The following is a 14,723-nucleotide window of genomic DNA, read 5'->3' on the forward strand; positions in this document are numbered from 1 at the left end:
TGTCTTCTGTGTAAATTGAAATTTGCTGCTGCAGGTGACATTGCTGCTAGTTTTAATTTAGTAGGAAGTATTTATATTCCATTAAAGAACAAGAACAAAATATCAGCCTGGGAAACAGGCCCTTCGGCCCAACGAGCCCACGCTGCCATCTCAACACCACCAGTCCACCTCTCTACCCACGACCCCTATCTAATGTTTTATGGCCATCCAGATTGAGGGAAACTGATTTAGGGACAATTTATTCCTGCCAGTCAGCCTAACAGCACATCTTTGGGGTGTGGGAGGAAACCGGAGCACCCGGAGAAAACCCACGCAAGCACGGGGAGAATGCGCAAACTGCCACAGACACCGGCCCAAATCCATGTGTCTGCACAGCAATCAGCGATAGTCACTGAGCTGTCATCTTGCTCAGTATCTTGTCCAGTTTAGGCACACACTAACGACATGAAGCACTAGGCCAATCTCGAACAGCCCCAGTACGACCCATCGTGTGTATGTCCCTCGTTGGATACGAGGTGGACCGACTTAAAACCTGTGAATGAAAGAGAAAAAAAACATTATTATCATACTATACCCATTTACGTTACCAGGGACGCCCCAATGCTAATGACCCTTATTTAAAAGGTTCTCTTATATCCACCCATCTCCAACTCAGTCATATGTCTGTCTAAGTTACTCTTAAAGGACTCTAGGGTGTTTGCCTCCACCACCTTACTTGGCAGAGCATTCCATACCCCCACTACCCTCTGTGTGAAAAACCTCCCTCTAATATCTGTGTTGTACTGCTCCCCCCTCACCTTAAGTCCATGGCCCCTTGTCCTACGTGTCTCTATTATAGGAAATAGCTTACCTCTGTTTACTCTAAGTATACCCTTCATAATCTTATATACCTCTATTAGATCCCCCCCCCCCCCTCAGTCAGTGTCTTTCAGGGGAAAAGAGTCCCAATTTCTTCAATCTTTCCTCATACCCCAGTCCTTCCATACCAAGCAACTGATCATCTCATTGCAATCATTCCTGAGCAAAACAGTCTATTACCAGAGTAGGCATCACTGTCGCACGATTACAGCCAGAATGGTTCTGCACTATTTCTATAGTCACAGCTTGTCCCTGGGCTGTACATAGGTGAGTACCTTCTGGTTGTGGTGGGACTAATATGACTGGATGCGGAAGTGTACTTGCTGTTTGGTGGGAGGTTGTGGTTCTGGGTTTTTGTGGGATGTGGGTATTGCTGGCTCGACCAACATTGATTGCCCATTCTTAGTTACCCTTCAGAACGTGGTGGTGAATTGTCTTCTTGAAGTCCCTGAGGTGTAGGTGCTGTTGTATTTTGGAGAATTGTTGCTAGGAACCACGGAGGATTAAAAATAATGGAACTTTATTTACAGGGTGGTGTTCGCTGCACGGATGCGTCGCTCTGGCATACACAATGTTTATTGCAACTACAAACAACCAATGGTAATATGTACCAGCTACACCCACAGTGCTTTTAGGGAGAGAATTCTAGGAATTTGACCCAGCGACTGTGAAGGAAGACCTATATTTTCAAGTTAAGATAGTGCCTGATGGTTTTTCACACTCTGGGTGTCCTCCATGTAACTCGATCTTTTTGAAGCTACGATATAGTTGAGAAGGAAGAACATTCAAAAGTCATATAAACTGTTTTGTGAAGAAAACTTATTTCATAGCCAGGTCAAGTTAACATCGACTAATGTTACCAGTGAGCATTAGAGGGTGCCATGGTACCACTTTTCTCTGGCTGTTCCCTGCAGTTGTTGCCAATAATTAAGAAAGCACATAAATAATTTTCAGTTTAATTATTCCCATTTTAAAACCCATTCTTGTTTCAAAAAATGTGAACTAAAGGAAAAGTGATCAAAGGCAAAGAAAGAATGGTGGTTGGACTAATTGAATGGCTTTTGAAAATAAGCTGGCACAGACACATCGAGTCAAAATGCCTCCTGTGTAGTGGCTGTAGAAACCTATTCCTGGCATGTTTAACAAACTTGGATCTGGTTTGTAGAGAAGGAGATCCTGGCCCAGCTAAATTTAGTAAAAATAATGTTGGGTTGAATCTTGTATTCATTGGTACTTTGAACGTTGCTGAGGGTGAGGTTTTCTAATTTTGGTAACGCACTTGTTCTGCATTCACCCTCCAAAGATTTTGCCACTTGCGTTCCTTGTGTGTGGAGAGAGCTTTCACTGACAGTGTCCTTGGTTTAAATCCTAATTGAATATTTGGCCAGGCTGACACTCCCAATGGTGCAGAGGTTTATGCTGTCTGAGGGTTGCATTTTTCAAATGAGACATTTAAACCGTGATTTCTTGTCCACCCTATCTAGATGTAAATGATTGCCTGATACTGTTTTGAAATAAAACAGGGGAGGTCTTCAGTATCCTGACCAATATAATCCCATAATTAAATGCCATAAGTCGTCATTTATATTGCTGTTTGTGGGACTTTGCTTTTCAAATACTCCATATTTGTAGCTCAGTACTTGATTTGTGAAGCATTTGCCAAGATCCTGATGTAAATATATGGCTATTTTGGCTGTCTTGTATAACAGCCAGAGTATATTAAGTTGATTGCTGTCTGGTTAATCCATGGTGGATGGAATTGGGCAGTGGTTGTGATGCTCGTCATGGTCAGACATCAGGCTCACTGTTGGGAAAAGGCCTATTTGACTGAGGTATCATTGAGACACTCACTACCTTCAGTTCCTCATTGGCTTCCTTCTTTACAGTATTCCATTCAGCTGCCCGAGTCTATTGCACGATGTTGATCTGCAATTCAGCTGCTCGCATAGTGTTGTCAAGAGCGGAGTGCATCCAAACCAGAGTGGAAGTGTGGCCATTTGATGCAAAGGGAGGAAGGTTCTACTGCTTTTTCATCAAATAATTGTAGAGCTTTGTGTCAGCTGGAGTTATAAATATCCCATGTTTTGTGTACTTAGTCAAGTTGGTGTGCAAAAAAATTTAAATTGTACCAGAGCAGGCTGTGCATCTGAAAGGTGGGAGCTTGTGGCCAACGAAAGTGAGCCAAGTGAACCCAGTTTCTCAAGTTTGCAGTTATTGAGCAGGTGTGTGATTTGGAGATGTAGATACTGTCCACCTCATACAATTAGTTTCAGACCAAATTCACAACTGAGAATTCAGTATTTCAATGTCAGTGGGACCAGTAAAGGGAAATCCAGGTGAGACAGAGAATGAGGATTCACAAACTGATGGACTCAACCAATTTGGTTCACTAATGTCCTTTAGGGAAGGAAATCTGCTGTCCTTGCATGTGATTCTAGAGCTACAGAATGAGGTTGACTCTCGACTGCCTTTAGGCAACTAGGGGTGGCCAGTAAATGCTGGTCAGCTTTGTCAATAACCTTCCTTCCAATTGGGGACGTACAACATCTTTACAACCCAGATACTGAAGCAGTCTGTGCCCAAATGCAGCAAAACCTGGATAATATTCAGGCTTGGGCTGACAAGTAACATTTGTGCCATATGAAGGCCAGGTGATGAACATCTCCAACAAGAGAGGATGTTGGCATTAATTGGCATTGCCAGACTGAATTTCCCATTTATAATAATACCCCCACATGTTGATAGAGATTTACAGCATCGAAATATGTCTGTCAGCCCATCTTGTCTATGCTGCTGTTTTTAACCATCATGCTAGTCCCAATTGTCCTTTATACCCACCTCACCCCTGTAAGTCTGAATACAAAATTGTACCTGTGCCTTGTTCCAGACCGTCAGTTTAAAAAAAAAAATGCCCCTCTGGACCCTTTTGTATTTCTTGCCTCTCACCTTTAGCCTCCCCTACCTTTAAAATAGAGGGGCACAGATCAGCTAGTCAATATCTTATACTATAGACCTTTATAAGATCACCCCTAAGCCTCCTACGCTCCAGGGGAAAAAAAAGTCCTGGTCTATCCAGCCAAGTCCCAATACCATCCTAGTAAATCTTCCCTGCACTCTTTCTATGTCCTTTCTATAATAGGGTGACCAGAACTGTACACAGTATTCCAAGTGTGGCCTTATCAAGTCTTATATAACTTCAAAAAGATATCCCAACTCCTGTATTCAATGTTCTAACCAATTAAACCAAGCATGTCAAATGCTGCCTGCACCACCCTGACCAGAAACTGAACTAGAATAACTATATAAATACAGTGGCTACCAAAGCTGGTCAACGACTGGGAATTCTGCCATGAGTAGCTCACTTCCTAATTCTCTAAAGCCTGTGCACTACAAGGCACAAGTCAGGAGTGTTATGGAATACCCTCCACGTGTTTGGATCAGTGCTGCTCCAACAATAGCAATAAGTGTGACACCATCCAGAACAAAACAGCCTGCTTGATTGTTACATTCACTCCCTCCATCACTGACAAACAGTGGCAGTTGTGTGTACCATCTACAAGATGCACTGCGGGAACTCCATGTTCCTTAGGCAGCATTTTCCAAACCCACAACCACTACCATTTAGAAGAACAAGAGCAACAGATACCTGAGAATTCCACCACTTGGAGGTTCATCTCCAAGCCCTTCATCGTGCTGAGTTGGAATTATATTTCCGCTCCTTCACTGTCATTAGGTAAAAATCTTGGCATGTGCTCACTAACACTGTTGTGGGTGTACCTACACTTTAGGGACTGCAGTGGTTCAAGAAGGTAGCTCACCATCGCCTCAATGGCAACTAGGGATGAGCAATAAATCCTGGACTAGCCAGTGATGCCCACATCCCATAAAATGAATGTAAAAAAACTACCCCCTCCTCAACTCCTTGACCCCCTCAAACGCTCTTCCATTTATTAATCCACTCATTAATATAGGCCCCAACCTCATGAGGCCCCATCCTTACAAGACTCCACTCCTCAGCCCACCAAACTGCAAATTGTCCATTAACCACTCCCTTGTATTCTAATTTTTTTGGTGATTGCTAATACATCTCTAATATATTTCATTATGAAATGCTAGCGGTCATGGAGACATTGTATAACAGAGGTTGCCCTTCAACAGTGGTGAGGAAACACTTCCACGAGCAAACAGTGGCATAAGCTTGCAATTCTTCCACAACTAATAACCAGTGTGTTAATTTAGATTTTTTTGTTGATTGGCACAAAGGCAATATGATCAGCTATGACTCTTATTGCATAGCAGAACAGACTTGAGGTTTAAATGGTCCACTCCCTACCCCTTAACATTTTTATGAAGAGACAACTATGAATCTCAGTCTTGAAAGCTGTAATTGTCCCCAGGGTTTTGGGAGCGAGTTCCAGATTTCTTCCAAAAATTAGTTCAGCCTTTTTTTTGTGAAAATTATGGCCCTTTTTTTAATAGCTCCTCAGAGGAAATCATCCTGGATCTACTCCCTCAATAATCACACTTTAATCTTGATAGCAATCCAGGGATTGAACCTGTAGTATAAGGCTAATTATCTGTTGCACTAACTGCTCTTTTCTCCTCACAAAGAAATTATGGAAAGTACAGATACAATGCTCTTACTGCTCCCAGCAGGAAGCTGATGACCATGTGGTTATTGATCAGAAATTGCTGCAGTTTCCAATGTTTCTTTCCACATATGCAGTGTTAGCAATTCTCTGTCATGTCTTATATCCCAGTGCTATGTAGACAGTCAGCTGTGGTTCTGCCTTCTTTCAGTCCCAGGTTTCTGATTCTTACCTAAGTGCAAATTACATTTACAAACCTCAACAGGAATGTCCTGACACGAGATAGTTTAAAAAAAACTGGACTCTTGTGACAAAATGTTGCAACGTGAGTAGGCCAGTGTCACACCCATTCAGTAACCAATGGATAATAAGCATCAGTCTCACAATGCTTACTGTGTCCTGGCTAAAGAGGTGATCACAGAGGACGGAATTTAACTCTAGAAGATACACAGTGGTGTAGAGGCTACATAAGTGGACAAAATCCTGACAAGAATTTGAATTAAACCAAATCAAGTGGCCAGGAGTCGTACGGTGCAGAAAAGGTCCTTTCTGTACCGAGGATAACTACCACAAAGGCATGCCAATCCCATTTCCTTGCACTCACCCCATATCCTTGAATATTATGATATTTCAAGTGCTCATCTAAATATTTTTTTAATGGATGTGAAGTTTCCAATCTCCATTATCTTCCCATGCAAATTCCAGAGTTCCACGGCCCTAAGTGATTTTTTTTTCTAAAATCCCCTCAATCTCCTGCCCCTTACCCTAAAACTTCCCCCTCATGAGTGACCTCTCAACCCAGAGGAAACAGCTGCTTGCTACTCACCCTGTCCATACCCCTCAATCTTAAAACACCTTAACCATGTCCCTGCCCCCCGCACTCCACCATCCTCAGCCTTCTCTGCTCTAGAGAAAACAATGCAAGCCTATCCAGTCTTAAAGCTCAAATGCTCCATCCCAGGATTACATCCTGGTGAATCTCCGCTATCCCCTCACATGCTATCACATCCTTCCTCGAGCGAGGTGACCAGACTGCATATAGTATCCAGTTGTGATCTAACCAATGCTCTGTATAACATGAATATAATCTCCTTGCTCTTATATTCTATGCCACGACTGATAAAAGCAAAGGTTGCATATTCTTCTTAACTATTCTATTCATGAGCCCTGCTAAACTTTGGGAATCTATGAATAATTATACAATAATCCTGCTGTTCCTCTGAGCTTCCCAATGTCCTACCATTCATTACTCGCTCATCTTGTTTCTTCTTCTAAAGTGCATCACCTTGTACTTCTCTGGGTTAAATACCATTCGCCACTGCTCTGCCCATCTGACCAACCCACCCATATCTTAAAGATTATTTATTAGTGTCACAAATATTCTTACCATAACACTGCAATGAAGTTAGTGAAAATCTTCACGTCACCACCTGTTCAGGTACACAAGGAGAATTTAGCATAGCCAATCCGCCTAACCAAGTGTGTGTCTCTCTCCTGTAACTTACAACCATCTTCATTATTAACCACCCTACCAATCTTGGTGTCATCTACAAACTTGCTTAATACTCCCAGCACATTTTCATCTGTCATTTACATATAACAATAAGAGTAAATAATTACTGTAAAACCCAATTAGTTTACTGATGACCTTTAGGGAAGGAAGCCTTTTGTCCATACCCATTTAGTCAATATGATGGGGGAAATTAGAGATTCAGCATGGCTCAGTCCAGGGAATGATGCAGCATTGGAAACAGCAGCGATGCAAGATTTAATATTATTTATTGCACTCTATGACACGTCAGTAAACTGATAACATCACGCCCTTGTCCAGCCATTTGGAGAACTGTGCTAAACTACATCCGACACACAGACATGAAGTGGAATTACCCTTCCATTCATTCGCTGTAACCTGATTTTATTCAACACACAGGTACACTGAAGTCACAAATAAATATAAATTTAGTCATCACATCTTGCTCAAGGATGACTTTCTGCGTTCATCCACAGATCTGGAAAGAATTAACATGCTAGGGAAGTTATAGAATCATAGAATCCTACAGTGCAGAAGGAGGCCATTCAGCCCATTAAGTCTGCACCGACAACAATCCCACCCAGGCCCTATCCCCATAACCCCATGCATTTATCCAGCTAGTCACCTGACACTAAGGGGCAATTTAGCATGGTCAATCCACCTAACTCACACATTTTTGGAGTGTGAAAGGAAACCGGAGCACCCAGAGGAAACCCATGCAGACATGGGGAGAATGTGCAAACTCCACACAGACAGTGACCCACGGCAGGAATCAAACGTGGGTCCCCGGTGCTGTGAAGCAGCAGTGCTAACCACCTTGCTGCCCCCAGGTCAACGCAGATACTGTGGGCAGTGTGTGAAAACAATGTATGCCTGACACAACAACCCCAACTGATATAGGTTCACTCAGGTGATGGGTACCCTCCCTCCCCCAAGCAGGTTATTCTACTGTGGAGGGCATCATAGCTGAGCATTACATTGCCTTTAATTAATATCCACACACTTTTCCATCAGAAGTGTACTGTACAGTGTCAGAAGGATCCTATTTGATTTCTAATGTTCCTAAGGGCTAAATGTATGTCTGAACATTGGCTTTCCTGGTCTTCCAGTTATGCACCTACCAAATAAAGATCAGTTTCCAATTGTTTGTCTGTCAGTGAGCCGGTTCCCTCTTTAAACATTAAGAAGTCTCACAATACCAGGTTAAAGCCCAATGGGTTTATTTGGTATCATGAGCTTTCAGATCTCTCTTTAAACAGCCAATGGTCATGGTTTATTTCTGACCACAAGGTGGCAACACATATCGTTTCAGCTTCAACTGAACATCAGCTGTTCTGGATAAAGTTGATTTACATTCAGTGCAGCTCTTTTGCAGACAGACCCGAAAGGAAGACTGAGGAAGGTTCACTTAATGCAGCAACTTCTTAAAATGCACTTCAGTGTTGATGGGGATCATATCCTTTCATGGTATTTACGATGATTAGAAGTCGTGGATGGAAAGAAATTGCTTTCTCTCGTGGGCAAGTCTAGAAAAAAGGAAAATCTCCGTAAAATTAGAACTCGGCTGCTTAGGGGTGATGTCTGGGAGCACTTCAAACAAAAACTAGTGGAACTCTCTCCCCGCAAAAGTGCTGTTGAGGCTAGGGTCACTTGGAGCTTTCAGAATTGAAAATGATAGATTATTGTTGGGTGAGGATGTTTAAGGAAATGGAACTGTGGTGGGTAAATGGAGTTAAGATACAGATCACTCTTAATCTAAGTGACTGACAGAACAAGTTCATACGAACAAAAGAAACAGGAGTTGACCTATTTGGCTTCTCAAGTTTGCTCTGCCAATCAATAAGATGCTGGTTGATCTAATGTGCCTTAATTTCACTTTCCTATCTGTCCCCAAAGCCCTTGACTCCCTTGTCAATCAAAACATATCTACCTCAGCCTTAAATATTTTACATGATTGAATCCACTGCTCATGTGGAAGAGAATTCCAAATACAAACGACTTTGAGAGAGGAAATTCCTCCTCACCTCTGTCTTAAATGGCTGATCCTCTTTTTTTTAAGGTATGCCTCCAGTTCTAGATTCCCCTAGGAGGAAAAATCCTCCCAGCATCTACCCTGTCCAATCTCAGCATCTTCTATATTTCAGTCAGATCATTTCTCATTCTTCTACACTCCAACCTTTCCTCATAAGACAACGATTTCACCCCAGGAATTGGTTGATGAATCTTTTCTGAATTGCCTCCAATTCAAAGATGTCCCTCCTTAAAACAAGGTGATATAAACTGTACACAGTACCACAGCTGTGGTCTCACCAATCTCCTGTACAGTTGTAGCAATTCTTCCTTACTTTTATACTCCATTCCCCTTGCAATAAAGGTCAACTTTCCATTTGCCTGCCTAATTGCTTGCTATATCTGCATGCTAACTTGTGATTCATGTACAAGGACACCCAGATCCCTCTGTACTATCACTATTTCAATAATACTCTGCTTTTCTATTCTCCTTGTCATAGTGGATAACATCACATTCTTCCCACATTATATTCTTAAGTGTCAAAGTTTTGTATGTTCACTTAACCTTCAGGAACATAAGGAGCAAAAAATCGGCCATTCGATCCCTCGAGTCTGCTTCGCTATATTTAACTAGAGCATTGATGGTCTTATACTCCAACATCATCTTCCCACGTTGTCCGTGTATCCTTTGATGTCACTGATATCTAGAAATCTATTAGCCTCTGCTGTACACAATACTCACTGACTGAACCTCCTCAGCTCTCTGAGGTGGAGAATTCCAAAGAGACACCACCCTCTGATTGAAGAAATTCCTCTTCCTCTCTCTCCAAGCTTACCTCTTATTCTGAGAATGTTCGAGACCCGCCCAAACAGGGAAAATATCCTTCCTGTATCTATCCTATTAAGCCCTGTTAAGGATATTGTACACTTCAATGAGATGCCTCTCATTTATCTAAACTATAGTATATACAGCTCAGTCTCCTCAACCTGTCCACAGAGGACAATTCTGCCATTTAGGGATTAGTCTGGTTAACCTTTATTACATTTCTTCCATGGCCACCAAAACTGCACACTATACTCAGGTGTGATCTGACAAAAACTCGTGACAATTGCAGCAAGACTTCCTTACTCCTGTACTCAAATCCTCTTAAGATAAAGGCTAAGATACCATTTGCCTTTCTAATTGCTTGTTGTACCTGCATGGTAGCTTTCAGTGAGTCATGAACAAGAACACCTGGGACATCAACACTCTCCAATCTAATCTCCAGTCCAAGCAGTTCTGCTTTTCCTACCAAAGTAGATATATTCACTTTTTCCCCACACTATATTCCATCCGCCATGTTCTTTCACTCACTCAGTCTGCCTAACTCCCCTTGAAGTCAATTTATATCCTCCTCACAGCTCACATTCATGGCACAGTAGCACAATGATTGGCACTGCTACTTCACAGTGCCAGGGACCCAGGTTTGATTGCCAGCTTGAGTCACTGTCAGTGTGGAGTTTGCACATTGTCTGCGTGGGTTTCTTCCGGGTGCTGCTGTTTCCCCCAACATTCTGAAAGACACGCTGGTTAGGTGCATTGACCCAAACAGGTGCCGGCGTGTGGCAACTAGGAGAATTTCACAATAACTTCATTGCAGTGTTAATATGACCTTAGTTGTGACTAATAAAAAAACTTGAACTTTAACATTCTCACCACGTTTTGTGTCATGGGCAAACTTGAAAATATTACTTTCAGTCCTCACATTCATAAGAACATAAGAAATAGGAGCAGGAGTAGGCCATCTAGCCCCTTGAGCGTGCCCCGCCATTCAATAAGATCATGGCTGATCTATCATGGCTCAGTTCCACATTCCCGCCCTCTCCCCATAACCCTTAATCCCCTTGCCTATCAAAAACCTATCAACCCGCGTCTTAAAAATATTGAGCGAGGCAGCCTCCACCACTTCAATGGGCAGAGAATTCCAGAGATTCACCACCCTTTGAGTGAAGAAGTTCCTCCTCAACTCTGTTCTAAACCGCGCCCCCTTTATCTTGAGGCTGTGCCCTCTAGTCCTACTGTCCTTTCTGAGCGGGAAGAGCCTCTCCACCTCTATCCTATCCATCCCATTCATCATCTTATATGTCTCAGTGAGATCTCCCCTCATTCTTCTAAACTCTAACGAGTACAAACCTAGTTTATTCAACCTCTCCTCATAGTTCAACCCCCTCAACTCCGGAATCAGCCTAGTAAACCTCCTCTGCACTCCCTCCAAGGCCAAAATATCCTTGCGTGAGTGCGGTGACCAAAAGGATATTAAGGCACATTAGATCAACCAGCATCTTATTGATTGGCAGAGCAAACTTGAGAAGCCAAATAGGTCAACTCCTGTTTCTTTTGTTCGTATGAACTTGTTCTGTCAGTCACTTAGATTAAGAGTGATCTGTATCTTAACTCCATTTACCCACCTCAGTTCCATTTCCTCAAATCACAAAGAGTGTGAATAGCTGCAGCCGCCAGCATTGATCCTTGTGGTACCCCAATAGTCACAGCCGGCCAATCTGAAAATGATTCCTTTATCCCAACTCTCTGTTTTCTGCCCAATAACCAATCCTCAATCCATGACAGTATATTTCAAACTCTTTGGCTGGAATTTTTCAGCTCTTTACCAAGTCTCCATTCACGGCAGCAGGATCAGAAAATCCCCCCCCCCCCGCCTCCGGAATGCGTGGCTGGAAAATCCCACCCATTGTATCCTCCTTGCAACTTGCTTTCCTTTCTACCTTGGTATCATCAGCAATTTGTCCCTTCATCCAAGTCATTAGTGTCGGATGTAAATAGCTGAGGCCCCAGCAACACTCCACTAGTTACAGTTTGCCCACCTGAAAATTATCTATCCTGACTTTGTGTTCTGTTAGTTAGCTGGACCTCTATCCATGCTAATATATCGTCCCCCATACCGATGCTCTTGCACGGCGATCTTTTGTGTGGTATCTTAAGAAATGCCATTCGGAAAGCCAGATATATCATGTTTATTGGTTTTCCTTTATTTACCCTTTTGTCAAATCTACTCTCAAATTTGTCAAACATGATTTCTCTTTCACAAAACTGTTGACTCAGCTGGACTATCTTGTGCTTTTTCTAATTGTCCTGCTACTACCTCATTAAGAATGGATTCCAATAATAACAGATGCCAGACTAACTGGGTTTCTTGCTCTCTGTCTCCTTTCTTGAACAGAAGTGTTAGATTTGTGATTTTCCAATCCACTGGATCTTTCAAGAATCTAAGAAATTATACAAATATCAATGCATTAAATGTGTCCACTATTCCCTTTTTAAGAGCCTGGATTCAGGCCATCAAGTCTGGGGGCACCTATTATTTTTTCTCTCCTAATACTGATGGTTCTAAGTTCCTCCCTCCATTTTGCCTCTTGATTTTTAACTATTCTTGGGATGCTTTTTGGATCTTCTCCTGCGAAGATGGACATAAAATTCTTGTTCAAAGCCTCCACCTCATTTCCCATCAACTCCCATCTCACTTCAGCTACTTTTTTTTTACTCATTTGTAGAAGATTCTAATGCCTGTTTTTAGAGGAAAGGTTTTCAAGGGGTTGAGTGGCTGCCTCCTGTTTCTAATTGTTGACTGCATATCTGCATGGGATAGTAGGTAGTTGGTTCCTTGAAGATGGGAGTATGGAACAGGCATGATGGCCAAATGGCTGTACTGCTTCACCTCATCCTGTTATTGTGTGGGGCCGTGGAGAAAGCTGAAACTGTACAGTGCAGGAGGCCACCCAGGTTTTGAGAAGGATGAGGTGAAGCAGACAGCAGAGATGTGGAATCGTAACATGTGGGAGGCCATTTGGCCCATCATGCCTGGCCAGCTCTTTGAGAGAGAGATTCATTTAGTTCACCTCCCCTTCCTTTTTCCACTCTACAATTTTAAGAGTTATTATTGAGTCTGTTTCCCCATCCATTGAGGGAGCACAATCCAGATAACAACTCACTACATAAAAAATCTCACCCCCCCTTTGGTTTTCTTGTCAATCACAGTAAATCTTTGATCTTTCATAAGAACATAAGAAATAGGAGCAGGAGTAGGCCATCTAGCCCTTCGAGCCTGCCCCGCCATTCAATAAGATCATGGCTGATCTGAAGTGAACAAAGAAGAACAACAAAGAACAAAAACAGCCTGGGAAACAGGCCCTTCGGCCCAACGAGCCCGCGCCGCCATTTTAACATTACCAGTCCCCCCCCCCCCCCCCCCCCCGTCACACCCATAACCCTCATCTATTGTTTATGGCATTCCACATTGAGGGAAACTAATTTAGGGACAATTTATTACCTCCAATCAGCCTAATAGCACATCTTCGGGGTGTGGGAGGAAACCGGAGCACCCGGAAAAAACCCACGCAAGCACGGGGAGAACGCGCAAACTCCCACAGACACCGGCCCAAATCCACGTGTCTGCACAGCAAACAGTGATAGTCACTGAGCTGTCGTGTTGCCCAGCAACTGGTCCAGTTTAAGCGCACACTAACGACATGAAGCACTAGGCTACCCTTGAACATTCAAGAGCAGCGCAAGCACGACCCATCGTGTGTATGCCCCTCGTTGGGCAACAAGGCGGACCAACTTAAAACCTGCGCATTAAAAGAGAAAAAACATTATTATCATACCATATCCATATAGTGGATCAGTTCCACTTTCCCACTTTCTCCCCATAACCCTTAATTCCCCTGTCTATCAAAAACCTATCTACCCGTGACTTAAATATATTTAGCGAGGTAGCCTCCACCACTTCAACGGGCAGAGACAGCTTTCACCTGTCTGTGGGTAAAATGGATCGACTCTACCCAACCCCATAATGATTTGAACATCTCTATTAAATGTCTATTAATTTTCTCAGCCCTGATGAGAAGAATACCTGCTTTTCCAGTATCTTTATATTACTTAAAACAGTACATCTGCAGTGCATCTTCTTTGCACCCTTTCCCTGATATTTAGTGGTGGTCCAAGCAGCCACAACTGACCCAGTGATTGATTAAGAACCTCCCTATGTTCCTACCCTATAGACCCGTTTGTTTTCTCAGACTGTAAACCTCACCAAAGGTGAACTGTTGTTTCATGATAAGGACATAAAAACCACCCAAAGCAGCAGCGTAGCACAGACCAGGAGCTGAAGCTGGTGTGTTCCTGGCCTGTGTTTCAGGACCTCACTGGGTGATGCACCTACAGACAGAGGCAATCGGGCCTCTGCCAGCCTGTAGCAGGACGTCACCAGTCTCTCTCACTCGGCTCTCTGTACGGCAGTCCCAGCTGCTCAAAGATATCTTGTTCAGTTATCGTGGGGATTGTGATGCCGCTGCTGATTTTGGCACTCCCCTTTCGCAGGACGTGGCAGTTCAGTGAGTGCTCCGATAGACTCATGCCTTTTGTCTTGGCCAATGCACGAATGGACCGGTTAAAATGTGCGGAGCCGGTGAAGTACATCAGGGCGCAGGCAAACTCGCTGTACGGCACCACAATGATATCGAGCCGGCGCTGACGACGCTCCGCTCCTGGTAGCTGACAAACTCCCAGGTATTTCTTCTGGTTTCCAATGTCCTCCTGAATCACCAGATCATCGGTGAGAAATCCTTTCAACAGAAAATTCAACATCAAACTTCAAACAGGAAATATTCTGTGCTCAGGAAACTGCAAAATCTCTCTGCAAATCTACACAGCTCAGTCTGGAGTCAGCTACAGCACGGGG

General features: G+C 43.2%; 1 protein-coding gene across 1 annotated transcript in view; it reads right to left on the reverse strand.

Annotated features, from left to right (window-relative positions):
• Positions 1-13,241: 13,241 nt before the first annotated feature.
• poll (polymerase (DNA directed), lambda) overlaps positions 13,242-14,723 on the reverse strand; it is a 26,838-nt gene continuing 25,356 nt past the window's right edge. The window contains 1 exon segment of the mRNA XM_080205984.1: positions 13,242-14,607. Coding sequence (XP_080062110.1) covers positions 14,246-14,607 — 362 coding nt within the window. The 3' untranslated portion in view covers positions 13,242-14,245.

The sequence above is a fragment of the Carcharhinus amblyrhynchos genome, chromosome 17 (assembly GCF_965287045.1).
Source record: "Carcharhinus amblyrhynchos chromosome 17, sCarAmb.v2.hapA, whole genome shotgun sequence".
NCBI classification, from domain to species: domain Eukaryota; kingdom Metazoa; phylum Chordata; class Chondrichthyes; order Carcharhiniformes; family Carcharhinidae; genus Carcharhinus; species Carcharhinus amblyrhynchos.